Source organism: Nansenia antarctica (genome assembly GCF_963989245.1).
Source record: "Nansenia antarctica genome assembly, chromosome: 4".
NCBI classification, from domain to species: Eukaryota; Metazoa; Chordata; class Actinopteri; order Argentiniformes; family Microstomatidae; genus Nansenia; species Nansenia antarctica.
The window spans coordinates 49,245,903-49,261,460 of NC_137689.1; the positions used below are offsets into that span (position 1 = coordinate 49,245,903).

At 43.4% G+C, this 15,558-nt stretch overlaps 2 protein-coding genes across 2 annotated transcripts in view; both read left to right on the forward strand.

Annotated features, from left to right (window-relative positions):
- rasgrf2a (Ras protein-specific guanine nucleotide-releasing factor 2a) overlaps window positions 1-2,847 on the forward strand; it is a gene marked incomplete at both ends in the record, with an annotated part of 39,175 nt that extends 36,328 nt beyond the window's left edge. The window contains 6 exons of the mRNA XM_080528757.1: window positions 403-487; window positions 963-1,160; window positions 1,941-2,020; window positions 2,212-2,329; window positions 2,465-2,533; window positions 2,752-2,847. Of these exons, the coding sequence (XP_080384883.1) occupies window positions 403-487; window positions 963-1,160; window positions 1,941-2,020; window positions 2,212-2,329; window positions 2,465-2,533; window positions 2,752-2,847 (646 nt within the window). The remainder of the gene's footprint in view (window positions 1-402; window positions 488-962; window positions 1,161-1,940; window positions 2,021-2,211; window positions 2,330-2,464; window positions 2,534-2,751) is intronic.
- Window positions 2,848-7,333: 4,486 nt separating this feature from the next.
- ckmt2a (creatine kinase, mitochondrial 2a (sarcomeric)) lies at window positions 7,334-12,216 on the forward strand (the record flags this gene model as incomplete). The annotated part of the gene is made up of 9 exons (XM_080528945.1): window positions 7,334-7,479; window positions 8,387-8,585; window positions 9,036-9,131; window positions 9,561-9,782; window positions 10,376-10,461; window positions 10,933-11,056; window positions 11,272-11,406; window positions 11,524-11,649; window positions 12,100-12,216. The coding sequence occupies 9 exons, from the start codon at window positions 7,334-7,336 to the stop codon at window positions 12,214-12,216; spliced, it is 1,251 nt and encodes a 416-aa protein (XP_080385071.1).
- Window positions 12,217-15,558: the final 3,342 nt, after the last annotated feature.

The following is a 15,558-nucleotide window of genomic DNA, read 5'->3' on the forward strand; positions in this document are numbered from 1 at the left end:
GGACTCTGAGTAGTAAGGTGACTGACGGACATCTTCTTTAATTTTCTGCATTTGGATATTTATGTTGCATCTGGATATTTATTTTGTGTTTAGTTTTAGAAAGAGATTCTATTTCTGAATATGATATTGTATGATATGTGATATTGTATGATATATACATCCTAGAATATCATGTTGTATGATATGAGATATTGTATTATACATCCTAGAATATGATATTGTATGATATATACCTCCTAGAATATGATATTGTATGATATATACATCCTAGAATATGATATTGTATGATATATACCTCCTAGAATATGATATTGTATGATATATACCTCCTAGAATATGATATTATATGATATTGAATGTCCCTGACATGTGTTGTTGTGGTGTGATCCTGCTGTCCTGTAGAGAGTTCCTCGGCCAGGGGTGGATGAAGGTGGACAAGACAGAGAGGACTCCCTACATCATGAAGACCAGCCAGCACTTTAATGATGTAAGCCTGAGCAGCTCTCTGCTAGCCGTAGCACACGGGGGAAGTGTCAGATCTATTATTCAACTGTTTGTGAATTATTCAAACCATTAATTATTCTTTGACCTCTCTCTTATCAGGTCACTTTCAACCATCAATATCTCTCACCCTTTTGAACCCCTGCTTCTCTCTCTCTCTCTCTCCTATCCCTCTCCAACCCACCCCCACCATCCCATTTCTATCCACCCACCTCTCCCTCTTCTCTCTCTCTCTTTAAGTTATTTTTTTCTGAGTGGGGCAGTCCCACTCATATATTTTTTTTTTAATGTTTTTATTGTGATAGAGACAGTAGAGATGTGACAGGAAGGATGGGTGAGAGAGAGAGAGAGAATCGAACCTGGAACCCTGCGGTTACGTGGTCAACACCTAAGCGCCCTCTCTGGGTCTCTCTCTCTCTCTCTCTCTCTGTCTCTCTCTCTCTCTCTCTCTCTCTCTCTAGATGAGTAACCTGGTGGCGTCTCAGATCATGACTCACACAGATGTAGGTTCCAGAGCCAGCTCTATAGAGAAGTGGCTGGCCGTGGCGGACATCTGTCGCTGTCTGAACAACTACAACGGCGTGCTGGAGATCACCTCCGCCCTCAACCGCAGCGCCATCTTCAGGCTGAAGAAGACATGGTCCAAAGTCTGCAAACAGGTGGAGCGGGGTTGGGCTTATTCATGGAACCCGTGTCGGACCTGGTTTGGTCACTTTGTGGTTTTTGCGATGACTACGTGGCTTAGAGGCAACAACAAAAAAGATATACACGCGGTGTCTTGAAAAGTATCAAAAGTTGATAAATACATTTTGGGAAAATCAAGACCCTTAATAAGTATTAAAAAGTCTTATCACGATTTTGTGAGGTCTTATTTTGTAGGTATTTTTCTGAATTAGACTCTGTCCAAAGAGTTTGAGTCCTAAAAACTTTTAGTAAAAGTTCGTGAATTTATTATGGATGATATACAGGAAATTCTGTTGTATGATAGTGGTCTAGTCTATTGCAAACTAAAACTGTTAAGTTAAAGGTGTCACTGATGTAAACGGTTACAGCTTGAAGTGGCGGTGAGGTCTGGAAAAATATTGATTTTGAATGGGACAAAGCACACGGCGTGCGAGTTTTGTCGCACTGCTTTGTCCCATTCAAAATGAATGGAATCGAATGTTCGCCGTGCGATTAAAATCGGGGCCGTGTGTGGGTAAATGCGATGTTCTCATAGACTTCCATTCAAACTTCAAAATGGAACGTTGACGCGCAACAGAAATCGCACGCTGTGTGCAGAGCCCTTTAGAAAGGTATTGAAGTTAACCTCAAGATTCCTGTATACCGTATACCCTGTATACAGTACCAGTTAAACGTTTAGATACACTTTCCCATGAATGGGAAAGTGTGTCCAAACTTTTGACTGGTACTGTATATATATTTTCTTACGTTATTAGACAAAGGCACTCATGGACAGGCTACAGAAAACAGTGTCGTCAGAAGGGAGATTCAAGAACCTGAGGGAAACGCTGAAAAAGTAAGAGTTCCTGGCCCTTACTATGAAGAGAGCTTGGGTGTTTTAGAAACCAAATGTATTCAACCAATTTATATTATTATAATTGATGGATTCCTTGATTGACTGGTGTGTGTGTGTGTGTGTGTGTGTGTGTGTGTGTGTGTGTGTGTGTGTGTGTGTGTGTGCGTGTGTGCGTGTGCGTGTGTGTGTAGCTGTAACCCCCCCTGCGTGCCGTACCTGGGCATGTACCTGACAGACCTGGCCTTTATCGAGGAAGGAACGCCCAACTTCACTGAGGAGGGACTGGTTAACTTCTCCAAGATGAGGATGGTGAGGGGAAAAAGGGAAAAAAGAGTTGACCTGGTCTCTTGTGCAGGCATTTTGTTCAAGCCTAGCTCTCCACATGGCGTATCTCTCATTGCTATTCTCTCTCTTTCTCTCCCTCTCGTTTTATCTCTCTCTCAGATCGCTCATATTATCAGAGAGATCCGTCAGTTCCAGCAAACCCCCTACCGGATAGAACACCAACCCAAGGTGAGACTGAGAGCTTTTGTCTGAAACAGAGTGATGGATGAAACAGAGTGATAGATGAAAGCAGCAGCATATAACAGAATAACTATGTCCCACCCCCCCCCTCCCCACTCTCCTCCTCTCTCCTCCTCTCTGCTCCTCCTCATCCCTCTGTCCTCCTCTCTGCTCCCCCCATCCCTCTCTCCTCCTCTCTCCTCCCCGCCATCCCTCTCTCCTCCCAGGTGACTCAGTTCTTGCTGGATAAGACCCTGGTGATGGATGAGGACACTTTATATGAGCTTTCTCTAAAGATTGAACCCCGCATACCCCCTGGATAAACACATATACACACACACACACACACACACACACATTCCATACTAAGAGATGGTCTCACTAGTTGGATTTAACTGCCCAAAAAACCTGAGCATGAAAAACATCAGAATGATCTGTATGGTTGAGGGGAACCAGTTGACCAACCCTGAGGATCCCCTGTTCTCAACCCTTGTTTAGATAAAGGAGGGCATTTTATTTTAAAAGCATTGCCAATTATTGTGCATAAAAACTCAGGTGACGATGTGCCTTTAACGTAAATATTCAATGTACATATTCAAGAGACAGAAGTTATGAACTGCATTAGTTTACATTCACTTGTTAGTTCACTTAAAACATGTTCGTTTAGTTCTGACTGTGATCCAGTAAGGTATGACAGTGGTTGTTGCACTATCGCCTCCTACTGGTGAATTATAAGTCGGCCCCTCACACCAAATATATATAACAAGATTTGACTCCTATTTGTTTGATAGAAGTGTATGTATATTCAGGGCTTGACTTGGGATTTTGTAGGTGGTTCTAAAATCTCCCAAAGGTGTTTACTTTACTCAGCTGTGCTCCATTATGAAGGGTGTAAGTCTGATAATGCAAGCATGGCCTGTCATTTAGCATGTTTATTTAGCTACGGTATGTGTTGATTTCTTAAGCCTTTTACACGTTCATTCACCTATGTGTGTTGTTCTGATATCTATGGTTAACTTGTATGGTTAAAGTCGTATAATATTATGCATATTTATGCATGTCACAACTTCCTCATAAGCCTACAGTATATTCAGAACTATTGACCGTGTTATTGGAACTGACCCAAAAGGTTTTGTCACAAGTTGTTTGAAAAACAAATGTAACAGTTTACTATGATTAAATGTACGTTTTGTCTAAATATGTCTTATGCACATCGTATCGTATTGTCTCTAGATTCTCTCTCGATGTGTTCATTTACTGGTATTTATTTTAAGGTTAACAGTATCTTAGACAGTATTGCTGAAAATCTCTGCACTATTCATTTGTAAAGTATGTCTATAGATTTGGAACTTATTTTAATGATGGTTTTCTTTATAGTTTAAGTAGAGCATGTTTTTTCCCCATGTGTTGGCTAAGAACCGTAGCAGACCTACCTAGTTTGATGGCTTCCTTTTTGTACAGTCCTGACCTGTCAGGAATCTTTTCTGCAGAAATGCCTGGATAGTACCTATGGCCCCCGCTTTTATACATGATGATGTCCTTTGTTATGGTACCTGCTATATTATCACTGTATTCTTCCATGCACTTCTTTAGACGATGTACAGATGTTAACACTTCTGGCTTGTAAATAAAATAAAGGTTTTTAATGTCCTGCCTTCGTTGTTTGTTTGTCTCTTGACCCTGTTCTGAGCACTCGTGTGATTGGAGCCAAGTATACATTTCAGCAGACGGACAATAGAAGATTGTGTGTGTGTGCGTGTTAGGAGGGAATAGGAGAGGGTTTAACACCACAGATACCTCTGAAGAGGGGAGCTCATGCTCATGGTCACGCTGGACAGCAGATATGGGCCGATATGACCCTTTGGAATGGAATGGACTTTATTTGTCATTTCTACAGTACAGGTACCAAACAACGAAATTTAGGAAAGAGATAGATAGAGGGAGAGATTGTCAGTGAAGGAGAGAAAGCTGGCAAGGCTAGCATGGAGCAACAGGAATATCCTGCTGTGTCCTTCTTAGACGCCTGAGGGTTGAACTGAACATTGAATATATAATCAGTCACATAGAAACTCCCCGAACACTTCATTAGGAACACCTGTACACCTTCTCATTCATTCAGTTTTAACCAAAACAAGCAGAAGAGCTCATATAACTCCTATTTTAGAGACTCTACACTGGCTTCCTGTTAAGTTCAGAATCGATTTTGTACAACCGTGAACCATGAATGAATACAATTGGTCAGCAGCACCTGTTTCCTCATTGGCCCACTTGTGAGATTGTGAATGTATAATTGGCCTAGAGGACAGGTTCTAATCCCGCATTAGGGGGCGGAGCATCTGATGAGTGCAGTGAAAGAGACTCCTGAAGGAGTTATTTTGCAAGGAAGGATACTGGCACGTCTGCAGGTACTGTACCCTCTCACCTCCCTCTCTTCTCACACTCAGATACACACGTTTAGGTACATGCTATTGATGCCCTTTCCTTATTTCTACCTTATGAATATGTTTGATATTTTACTGATGCTTGTGGTAGAGGATGTTAAGGGACAACTGATTTGATATCAGGTGGACAGAAGCTTTCCTTTGCTAGTGATCTCTTGCCATTTAGAGTTATTCTATATCATCAAAGTGCTGTCAAGACAGATTTTAGTTTGATGGAACTAGAAAAAGTAGGGTAGAGGCTTGGGGGAAGAAGAGTTGATAAATGTGGGCTTAGAGGGAGTTTTATCTAGTTGAGCAGAGTCAGTTTGGACCATCTGTGTCTCCATTGATCTGTAAAGAGTCCTTTTTGGAGAGCTTTATAAAGAACGCAACATTTCATCATCCGTGTTACTTCTGCATTTTTGCATGAAGCCAATAATATTATAATAGTGTTATTATATTATGATAGTGTCATCAGCTCTGCTCATGTTCTTAGCGGGATGAGGGAGCCAGACACTGATCTAGGGTCAGTTGTGTGTTCTCTGCTGCCAACGACTGGACTGATCTGCAAAAGACCCTCAAACTGGACACATCCATGCCACCACACTCCTTTAAAAACACATTACCTGAGCTACCAACTGACCACTGTTGCTGCTGACTTTGAGTTGGTTGTGTTGCCATTGTTACCTAGTTGACTTTATATAGTACTTGCTTTTCCACTGTACATAGTGTTTTCTCTTTTTATACTTTTTGTTTTACTGTTTGTTTATTGTAATGTTGTAATATTTGTGCCTCTTGGCCAGGTTGTCATTGTAAATGAGAATCGGTTCTCAACTGACCTATCCGGTAAAATAAAGGTGGAATTACCCTGATGGTTCAGGTTAGGATTGGGGAAGGGTAAACTAATGTCAGACCTGGAGCTTGGAGCTCGTTATGGTGTAATCCCAACAATAAAGCCCTATAATCCACTGTGAGGCTAACCCATAGATGTCTTTAAAACCAACTCACAGTCGTGTCATACCAGTTGGCCACAGATGTCTTTCTGACTATGCGTCTCTCTCGTCTCATCACTCTTTTGCTGCCTCTCACACTCTCCTTAGTACATTACTCTTATTTGGCTTGCTCTCTCTCTACCTATATTTCTAGACCTCTGTGTCTCTATCATTCTCTGTCCACCACACTCTCCACTCCATCTCTGTCCCTCCCTCCTTCTGTGTCTTGGCTTAGAGGCTGTGACTGGTTCAGAATGGGGTAGTGAATAGTGAGTTGGACTGCATGGTGATCAGAAGGTCACAAGTTCAAATCCTACCTGGGAACACCACCGCTAGTGTGCCCTTGAGTAAGCCCTAAATTACTCCAGGGAGACTGTCCCTGTAATCTCTTATTGTAAGTCGCTATGGATAAAAGCGTCTGCTAAATGGTAAAAAAAAAAAAGTAGAGTGACACTTTGTGTTGACCTTGTGATGACCCACAAGGTCCAGTGGGTTTCATAGCAGGACTTGGCTGTGGACCCTGCTGGCAATGGACCTCTCCTTCAGACCACTATAAATAATGTCTCTGCTAATAGCAACCTGTCAAGACTCCTCAGCCTGCCTGTCTCTGTGGTGGCCAGCTAGGAGGCTATTTGGAATCCAGCATTGACTTTGGCCCCTGCCAATGTGTTTGAGCTGTGACAAGGATTAGCGACAGTAATGATGTCCTCAGAGCTACTCTCTATATTAAGACAGACTCTCTGTCTACCAGGCTACCTCCTCTTTGTCTGTGTCCATAAGCTCTCACCTTTCCATATGCAGTGGTAAAGACCTCACTGATATGTTAATATGATAATACTGATATTTCCTGGGGTGATTGCAAGATGTCTTTTGGATGATAGTGACAGTTCATCCATGAGTAGGAGTTTCCTGTGGGAACAGATCTAGATCATCTTAACCTCCCCCAATCCGAACGTTACAACTGATTTAACATCAGTGTCTAGGGGCTACGCCATCCTTCTTGATGGAGACAGACATTTTGTGTCAACCATTTTGGGATTCCTAAGAGGCCGTGGCCAGATCAGCACGCTTCCCTCAGCTCATGATGCCATCTGCCACTCCCCCTCCCGACTATAAGCTCGTTATTGTACTGAACTGTACTGTGTGTGAGAGAGAGCCTACATGGCCTACATCGACTGGGTCAGATGTTGGAAATCAAACATTTACTGGTTTACATGAATACACAACTCGCTTTTAGGACAGTCAGTGGTCAGGGATGAAAGTTGTCAGTGGTCAAAGATAATTTATTTTACTGGGATCCAGCCTTTCTGCACTTGGAACTTGACTAAAACTCACCTTCTCTCTGTCTTCCCCTCCAGTTGATCTGACTCTGAAACAGAACCACTGACCTTGCAAAGATGGCGACCTCGTTCACTCGAATGATATCTGGCCGTAACACAGCCGTGCTATTGGCAAGCCTTGGTGCGGGTACCATGGCAACCGGCTACCTGATGAGCGAGAGCTCCTTGTCCGCTGAAGAGAGGAAGAAGCTCTACCCCCCCAGGTGAGTGTGCAGCTTTGGACTACAAATACCATAACCACAGCAGACTATGGACTACAAATATAGAACTGATTTCATTTGAGACACATTTTTGATATGATGTTGACAGCCTGATGACGCCTGGTGAATAGTAGTGAAAATACCACCACTCATCCGTGATCAGACTTAGTTGAGGTGCTGGAGCTGAAGAGTAAGAATCAGCATCCGCACACTAAAATCTGTGCAAGAATCTTGGTTTATTGCAAGCTTTCGGCTATGCCTGAAGCGATGCACAGACGTCAGATGTGCGGATGCTGCTTCTTGCACTCTACCTGGTGAATAGTCCAAATGTGAATCTGATACTGTACAGACTTGTGGTCATGATCGGCCGCCTGGTCGGTGCTCGTGCGCACCTGCGTGTGAGTGTGTGAGTGTGTGTGTGTGTGTGTGTCAAACATAGAAAGGTTGAAACCAAATAGGCTTATGGTTGAGTCCTTCCAGTGACCTCTTTCCAGCACATACTTAACACACAGACACACGTTCTCTTTTTATCTATCAGTCTCTGTCTCCCTCCCCCTCCCCCCCCCCTCTCTCTCTCTCTCTCTCTCTCTCTCTCTCTCTCTCTCTCTCTCTCTCTCTCTCTCTCTCTCTCTCTCTCACACACACACACACACACACAGAAGCCAAATTAGAAACCAGATCAGGGAGTAAGCCCCAGACTGAGGCTCTGACCCACAGATTACACATGTTCACATGTTCACACACTCTGAAATACATTCCTTTCCATATCCGTTATCTTTTAATAAAGTATGTAATTACCATTTGAGTGTTGGGACAGAGCCCTCCTTTTGTCGCATTTTGTTATGATTGCTTTATAGATACATTTCGTATCTATATACTAATAATATGCATATGCATTGGCTTTCCGCAGCTCTGACTTTCCTGACCTGAGGAAGCACAACAACTGCATGGCGCATGCCCTGACCCCGGCCATCTACGCCAAGCTCAGGGACAAGCTGACCCCTAACAGCTGGACCCTGGACCAGTGCATCCAGACTGGGGTGGACAACCCCGGACACCCCTTCATCAAGACTGTGGGCATGGTGGCTGGGGACGAGGAGAGCTACGAGGTCAGTCGGTCGGTCGGTCAGTCAGTCAGTCAGTCAGACAGTCAGTCAGTCAGTCAGTCAGTCAGTCAGATAGTCAGTCAGTCAGGTTGGCTTGCTATCCATTTGGCTTTCAGCCCAGTTATCCATTTAGATCAATTTAATTATCTCTTTCTTTATCTGTGTCTGTCTGTCTGTCTGTCTGTCTGTCTCTGTCTCTCTCTCTCTGTCTATGAAGCACACAAGATTCAATTGATATTTAAATGAAGTTACATGTGTAGCTATGAGATCCATGGAGTTCTGTCAATCAATTTACAATATGTAGAAGTATGTGGTCTGGTGTGTGATGAGATGCCACTGTGTACAGTGGTATTCTCACATTCTTCTCTCGTGTATGTCCTGAATACCAGGAAGCAGGACACACTAACAACGTCTCACATTGGTTTAACCCTTTCTCCATCCTTGGGCCCACAGGTGTACGCTGACCTCTTTGACCCAGTCATCAAAGACAGACATAACGGTTATGACCCCAAAACCATGAAGCACCCCACAGACCTGGACGCTTCCAAGGTGACTATGCCTATACTGTATCCATCCATATAAGATAGATTCTATAATCGTTCTATATAATCCATCTACCAATCATATTCAATAACCTTGATACACCATGTATTGTATTGTACACTCACTCATAGAGAGAATGATGACACTTTTGAAACGTTGACACTTTTTTAATCACTAATGATTAGATTACATTACATTTTGTCTCCTTCCTTCTTACTCTCTTGCTCGTCTTCACAGCCTAGATGACACAGCCACTGACGACGTGACGGTTCTATTTTTTGCTTCCAGCTGAGAACCAACTTTTCAGGTTCCGAACCGATTTATTTTCGGTCTGAACCAGCCGGCCGGTTAAAAAAATAGGTTCCGGTGTGACAGGCCTAACTGTAAATGATTATATTAATTATTCTCCATGTCGTCCCCTCACTCTCTCTCCAGGTCACGTCTGGGGTGTTTGACGAGCGCTACGTGTTGTCCTCTCGCGTCCGTACGGGCCGCAGCATCCGTGGGCTGAGCCTGCCCCCTGCCTGCTCTCGCGCCGAGCGCCGTGAGGTGGAGCGCGTGGCCGTGCAGGCCCTGGCCGGGCTGACGGGAGACCTGGCTGGACGTTACTACGGCCTGGGAGACATGACGGAGGCGGAGCAACAGCAGCTGATTGACGTGGGTCACTAGCCTGTCTCCCTTTCACAGCCTCTGTTTTGTCGCTCATTCTGGTTGTCGCTCATTCTGGTTCTGTCTCCGTCTTTGACTCTGTCTGTCTGTCTGTCTGTCTACCTCTCTCTCTCTGTCTGCTGACCTGATCAATGATGGCAGCTATGTCTTTTCTGTTTTGCTTCAGTCTGTTTTGTCTGTTTTGCTTCAATCATCTGAGGATATGTTTTGTTTGCTCTAATTTCACTTCTTTTCACAGTACTATATATATATAAAACATTTTTTTAAAGTAGTTTCAGCTTATCCTGCTATGCAATGGCTTCGAATTGTTGTGGAAGTGTGCACTAAATTGAAGCATTCAGATATTCCGAGCCATTCTAGAGGACATATTTGAATGGCGACTGTGGTGAACTGTAATGCACTTAAACAGAATGTACACTTATCCTATGTTCATATACAAGGAGTAGACTGTAGTCTAAATAATCCGCACACTTTAATTAGTGATCAATGGGACAGTATTCGTATTGCATTGGTCACTGTCACTCTGACCTTCAGTTTCATTGACCTTTGCCCTATGACCCTGTCACACTGCCCTGCCTCAGGAACACTTCCTGTTCGACAAGCCTGTCTCTCCTCTGCTCACCGCTGCCTTCATGGCCCGTGACTGGCCTGATGCCAGGGGGATCTGGTAAGGCCAAAGCAGTAGAGAGACGAACACTATTCTCGTAGCTTTAGACACATTTAGGATTATCTGTGCAGTGTAATAGTATTAGGCTTGAGAAAAGGGATCTGGCAAGGCCAAAACCGTAGAGAGCCCAATCATATCACCAAACATAATTGGAACCTATTTGATCTCACCCTCACCATAGCACCATTTTCGTTTCCATATCCTCTTCCACTTAGCTACCTATTCCTTTAGCTGATTTAGCCCATCCCCTCCTCCTCTTCCTCTTACCCCTCCATCTCCTACTCTGTCTCCCCCCTACCCCTCATCCCCGTTTGAGAGTTGATAGAGTCTACAAGGTTCTCAAAAGCAGCATGTGTGAGTGTGTGCTGTGTGCACCCTGTTGACAGCCTTTAATGCAGACACACTCTCAGTATACCAACCTACCAAAAGATTCGCCCACTCCTTGGTAGTAAATGTGCTCCTCCTCCTCAGGCACAACAATGAGAAGACCTTCCTGATCTGGATCAATGAGGAGGACCACACCAGGGTCATCTCCATGGAGAAGGGAGGCAACATGCAGAGGGTGTTTGAGAGATTCTGCAGAGGGCTCATTCAGGTACACGCAGACTGGGCCACTATCTCCACACAAGCAGGGAGGATAGATGCTCATGGAAGCTCTGGATACTGTACTGTGTTTTAAACTGTATGTCATCTAGTTGAATTCGATCCACAAAAGTGGTATGTCTGGATGTGTGTGTGTGTGCGACAAATGCAATGTTGTATGTTGTATGCACATTGTATGTAACAGTAATGAACCCTCCTGTCCTCTAGGTGGAGAAACTGATCCAGGAAAGAGGTTGGGAATTCATGTGGAACGAGAATCTGGGCTACATTCTCACCTGCCCCTCCAACCTGGGCACTGGGCTCAGGGCTGGCGTGCACGTCAAACTGCCCAACCTCATGAAGGTAACACACACGCACGCGCACACACACACACACGCACAACACAACATTGCTCATACTTCCCTAACATCCGACTTACCGAGAAAAGTAAGTTTGTTGATTCCTGATACTCTCCTGTAGGACGCCCGCTTCTCTAAGATCTTGGACAACCTCCGACTGCAGAAGAGAGGTACAGGAGGAGTGGACACAGCTGCCACCGGAGACACCGTGGACATCTCTAACAACGACCGTCTGGGAAAATCAGAGGTACAGTATCCAAACCCCAGACTGCACAGAGGTCAACAAGACTCATTCAGTGGTGGTTTTACAAATTAGAAGTGTGTTTATAACTCACACTGTGTGTGTGTGTGTGTGTGTGTGTGTGTGTGTGTGTGTGTGTGTGTGTGTGTGTGCGTGTGCGTGTGTCTGTATGTGTGTGTGTGTGTGTGTGTGTGTGTGTGTGTGTGTGTGTGTGTGTGCGTGTGCGTGCGTGCGTGTGTCTGTATGTGTGTGTGTGCGTGTGTCTCTGTGTGTGTGTGTGTGTGTCGTGTGTGTGTGCGTGTGTCTGTGTGTGTGTGTGCGTGTGCGTGTGTCTGTATGTGTGTGTGTGTGTGTGTGTGTGTGTGTGCGTGTGCGTGCGTGCGTGTGTCTGTATGTGTGTGTGTGTGTGTGTGTGTGTGCGTGTGTGTGTGTGTGTGTGTGTGTGTGTGTGTGCAGGTGGAGCTGGTTCAGATGGTGATTGATGGGGTCAACTACCTGATTGACTGTGAAAAGAAGCTGGAGAAAGGCCAGGACATCAAGATCCCCCCCCCTGTGGCCCAGTTCAGGAAGTAATACTCCTAAACCCCGACCTCAGACAGGAGGTGACGCTCCTATTGGGGATGAGCTAGCCCTTACCTTAAGTAGTGTCTGGTGCATGGTCAGGTGTTTCTAAACCCCTTATGGTTCATGGTGAGGATTAGGGGTGGAGTAATCAGATCCTAGATCTGTGGTAAGGAGCAACTTCTACCTCGAGTGAAGGTCTTACCTGTAACACTAACCTCAATAAAAATCAACACTATTCTACATACTGATTTTGAGTCCTGCTGATTTATTGTTACCACTCACATTTATTTGTGGATGTATTCGGTTGTTAAGTCGTGCCGTGTTTCCGGGTCCAAAGTTGGCTGAGGCGCTGTCTTCGAAATGCCTCAGTAATAATAATAATTAATTATATTTATATAGCGCTTTTCCGAGGCTCAAAGACGCTGACAAATATGGGAAAAAACGGGAAAGTGCTGTGTCCCTTGTTGTATGAATAGATCCGAGTCTAAAAAACGATTGAACTGTCATTCTACCGCTGTAGTACACTGGTACGATGGTGCAGGGAATTTCTGGTTTGGACCCGGAAATTGCAAAACGTCACGTTTGACGTCAGACTTAACAACCGAATATGTATGTATTTTATATAGAATAGACAATATATTTTCTCTCTCCCTCTGACTAATGTTACTACCTTACTAAGAACTGTCATACCTATAGAGTAGAGTAGCTTCTCAGTAACAAACATTCCATTATCTATCTGTATATCTCCTGGACTGTGTAAGGCTGTCATAGCTGTTATAGACTATCATAGCTGTATCATAAGCTCTCATAATCTCATAATTCTGTCATGTCTGACCACTAAAAGTGCCAAACTACTTTATCTGACATAATCATTTTAATTCAGTAATAGTGACCTTAGTGTTACCGAATTCTACTACCACAATGAAAGTCACACAGATCTTAGTTATCCAGGTTAGTCTCTCCCTGAGATCAAATGTTTATTTAAAGACGCTGCATGGGTCGACAGACTCGACTGATGCGTAGTGTTTTATATTCATTCTATTTTCCTGGGTTCTGAGTGTTTGAAACTCTCAGACAGAGAGTTGTACTAGTAAGCTCAGTTGGTCAGGCACCAAAGTTGACTCATCATATCCCTTCAACATAACATGACTGACAATATACAGTATCATTCAAAATAGGAATGTGCATACTACACAAATAGATTTGGCTAAAAGAGCAACTGACTGCTATGTGAGCTAGAACGAGTGAGAGCCTGGCTCTTAGCAGCAAATGTCCACGTGTCTTTTGCCTCTCACAGTTAGACCGCTTAGTCACTCAGAGGATGATTTCCCTACGGGGAACTACTTAGTGACCTGTAGCTAAGAAAGCTAATCTCTGTGCTATACTTAAGACATTAGTCTGTTAGTGGGGGTGGGAGACATTGATATACAATGCATAGAATACATATCCTCTTCTCAAAACATTATACCGTCACTTTTTGGATTATGTAGTGTATCAATGGATCAGTCTGATCAGCAAATATTGTCACTTGCTATAACTGGATCCATTAAATGCCATGTGACTGTTTGTTCTAGAGCTTCTGTGTTTCTATCTGGGAAGGACCAGTAGCGGGCGGGTCAGTGACCATTAAGAAGGCTGGAGATTAAACCAAATCCAGGCAGGTCGATATTTTTAGCACAGGTGTACATTCTCACCAGTCTTCTGCTTAATGCCAAGAAAGTTTTATAAATGTAAGTGAAAATGAAGGCTGATAGCTCAGTTAATACACAAAATCTATTATATAATAGCCCCTGCCATAACCCCTATAATAATAATAATAATAATAATAATAATAATAATAATAATAATAATAATAATAATAATAATAATAATAATAATAACAATAATAATAATAACTTTTATTTGTATAGCACTTTTCCTGCAAACATTGCAGCTCAAAGTGCTTTAATCATTATGTATCATAATTTAATTATTTAGTCATTTAAAGACAATATTAAAAAGATGGGGTTTTAGTCTTGACTTGAACATATTTGCTGAGGTTGCATCCCTAATGTAAACTGGCAGTGCATTCCACAATCTGGGTGCATAAAATTAGATTGCAGCCTCACCAAATCTCTTCTTTTGTACATGTGGTACACAGAGAAAGCCAGCGTCAGAAGACCTGAGAGCTCTATTGGGCTGATATGCTAGCAAAAAGGTCTTTCAGATATTCTGGTGCTGTGCCAGTGAGAGCTTTATAAACAAGCAGAAGGATCTTGAAATATATTCTGAACTTAACAGGAAGCCAGTGTAGAGTCTCTAAAATAGGAGTTATATGAGCTCTTCTGTTTGTTTACACACACACGCACGCACGCGCACACACACACACACACACACACACACACACACACATATTTGTCTGTAGAAATATAATTGATTATCTTCCGAGGTGTGTTACGTGGGGATGCAGAATACAGGGTCTCTCTATACGCAGACGATTTACTTCTATACATATCTAACCCTGTCTCTGCTGTCCCCCATATACTCTCAATCCTTCAGAGCTTTGGTGGTTTTTCCGGGTACAACTGAACTATAGAAAAAGTAAATTCTATCCTATCAACAATAGTGCTAAGCAAATCACACACGGAACTACCATTTAATATCTCAGCTCAAGGCTTTAAATATATATATATATATATATAATAGGTATTCAATTCAATTCAATTCAATTCAAAGATACTTTATTTATCCCCGTGGGGAAATTCATTTTGCCGCGCCACTCCACTAAAAACCACACATAACAACACAACACAACATAAAGGACAGACAACAACACTGGGCCAGCCATGTACAGTATATAAAAAACAGTGAGATCATGATATAAAAGTGGATTAAAAAGATGGCTATAGTTATTATATTAAAATACTAAAAAGTGATGATGATGATTAAAATAAATAATAAATACAAATTCAGGAGCCTTGACCCCGACTGCTACTTTAGTTGCCATTGAACAGTCTTAGAGCAGCCGGGATAAATGATTTTTTATATCGCTCCGTCCGGGAGCGTATCGTAATGAACCGCCCTCTGCGGCGGCTGCTGGTTTGCCCAGCGAGGACATGATGGAGGGGGTGGTCCCTGATGGACAGCAGCTTACTCCTAGTCCTTCTCTCCACCACCGTCCCCAGAGAGTCCAGGCTCCTTCCCACCACTGAACCCGCCTTTTTTACGAGCTTGTCCAGCCGTCCGGTATCCCTCTTGGTGATGTTTCCCCCCCAGCAGACTGCAGCGTAGAAGAGAATGCTGGCCATGACAGACTGGTAAAACATGGCCAGCATCTCTCCACACACTTCAAAAGACCTAAGTCTTCTTAGG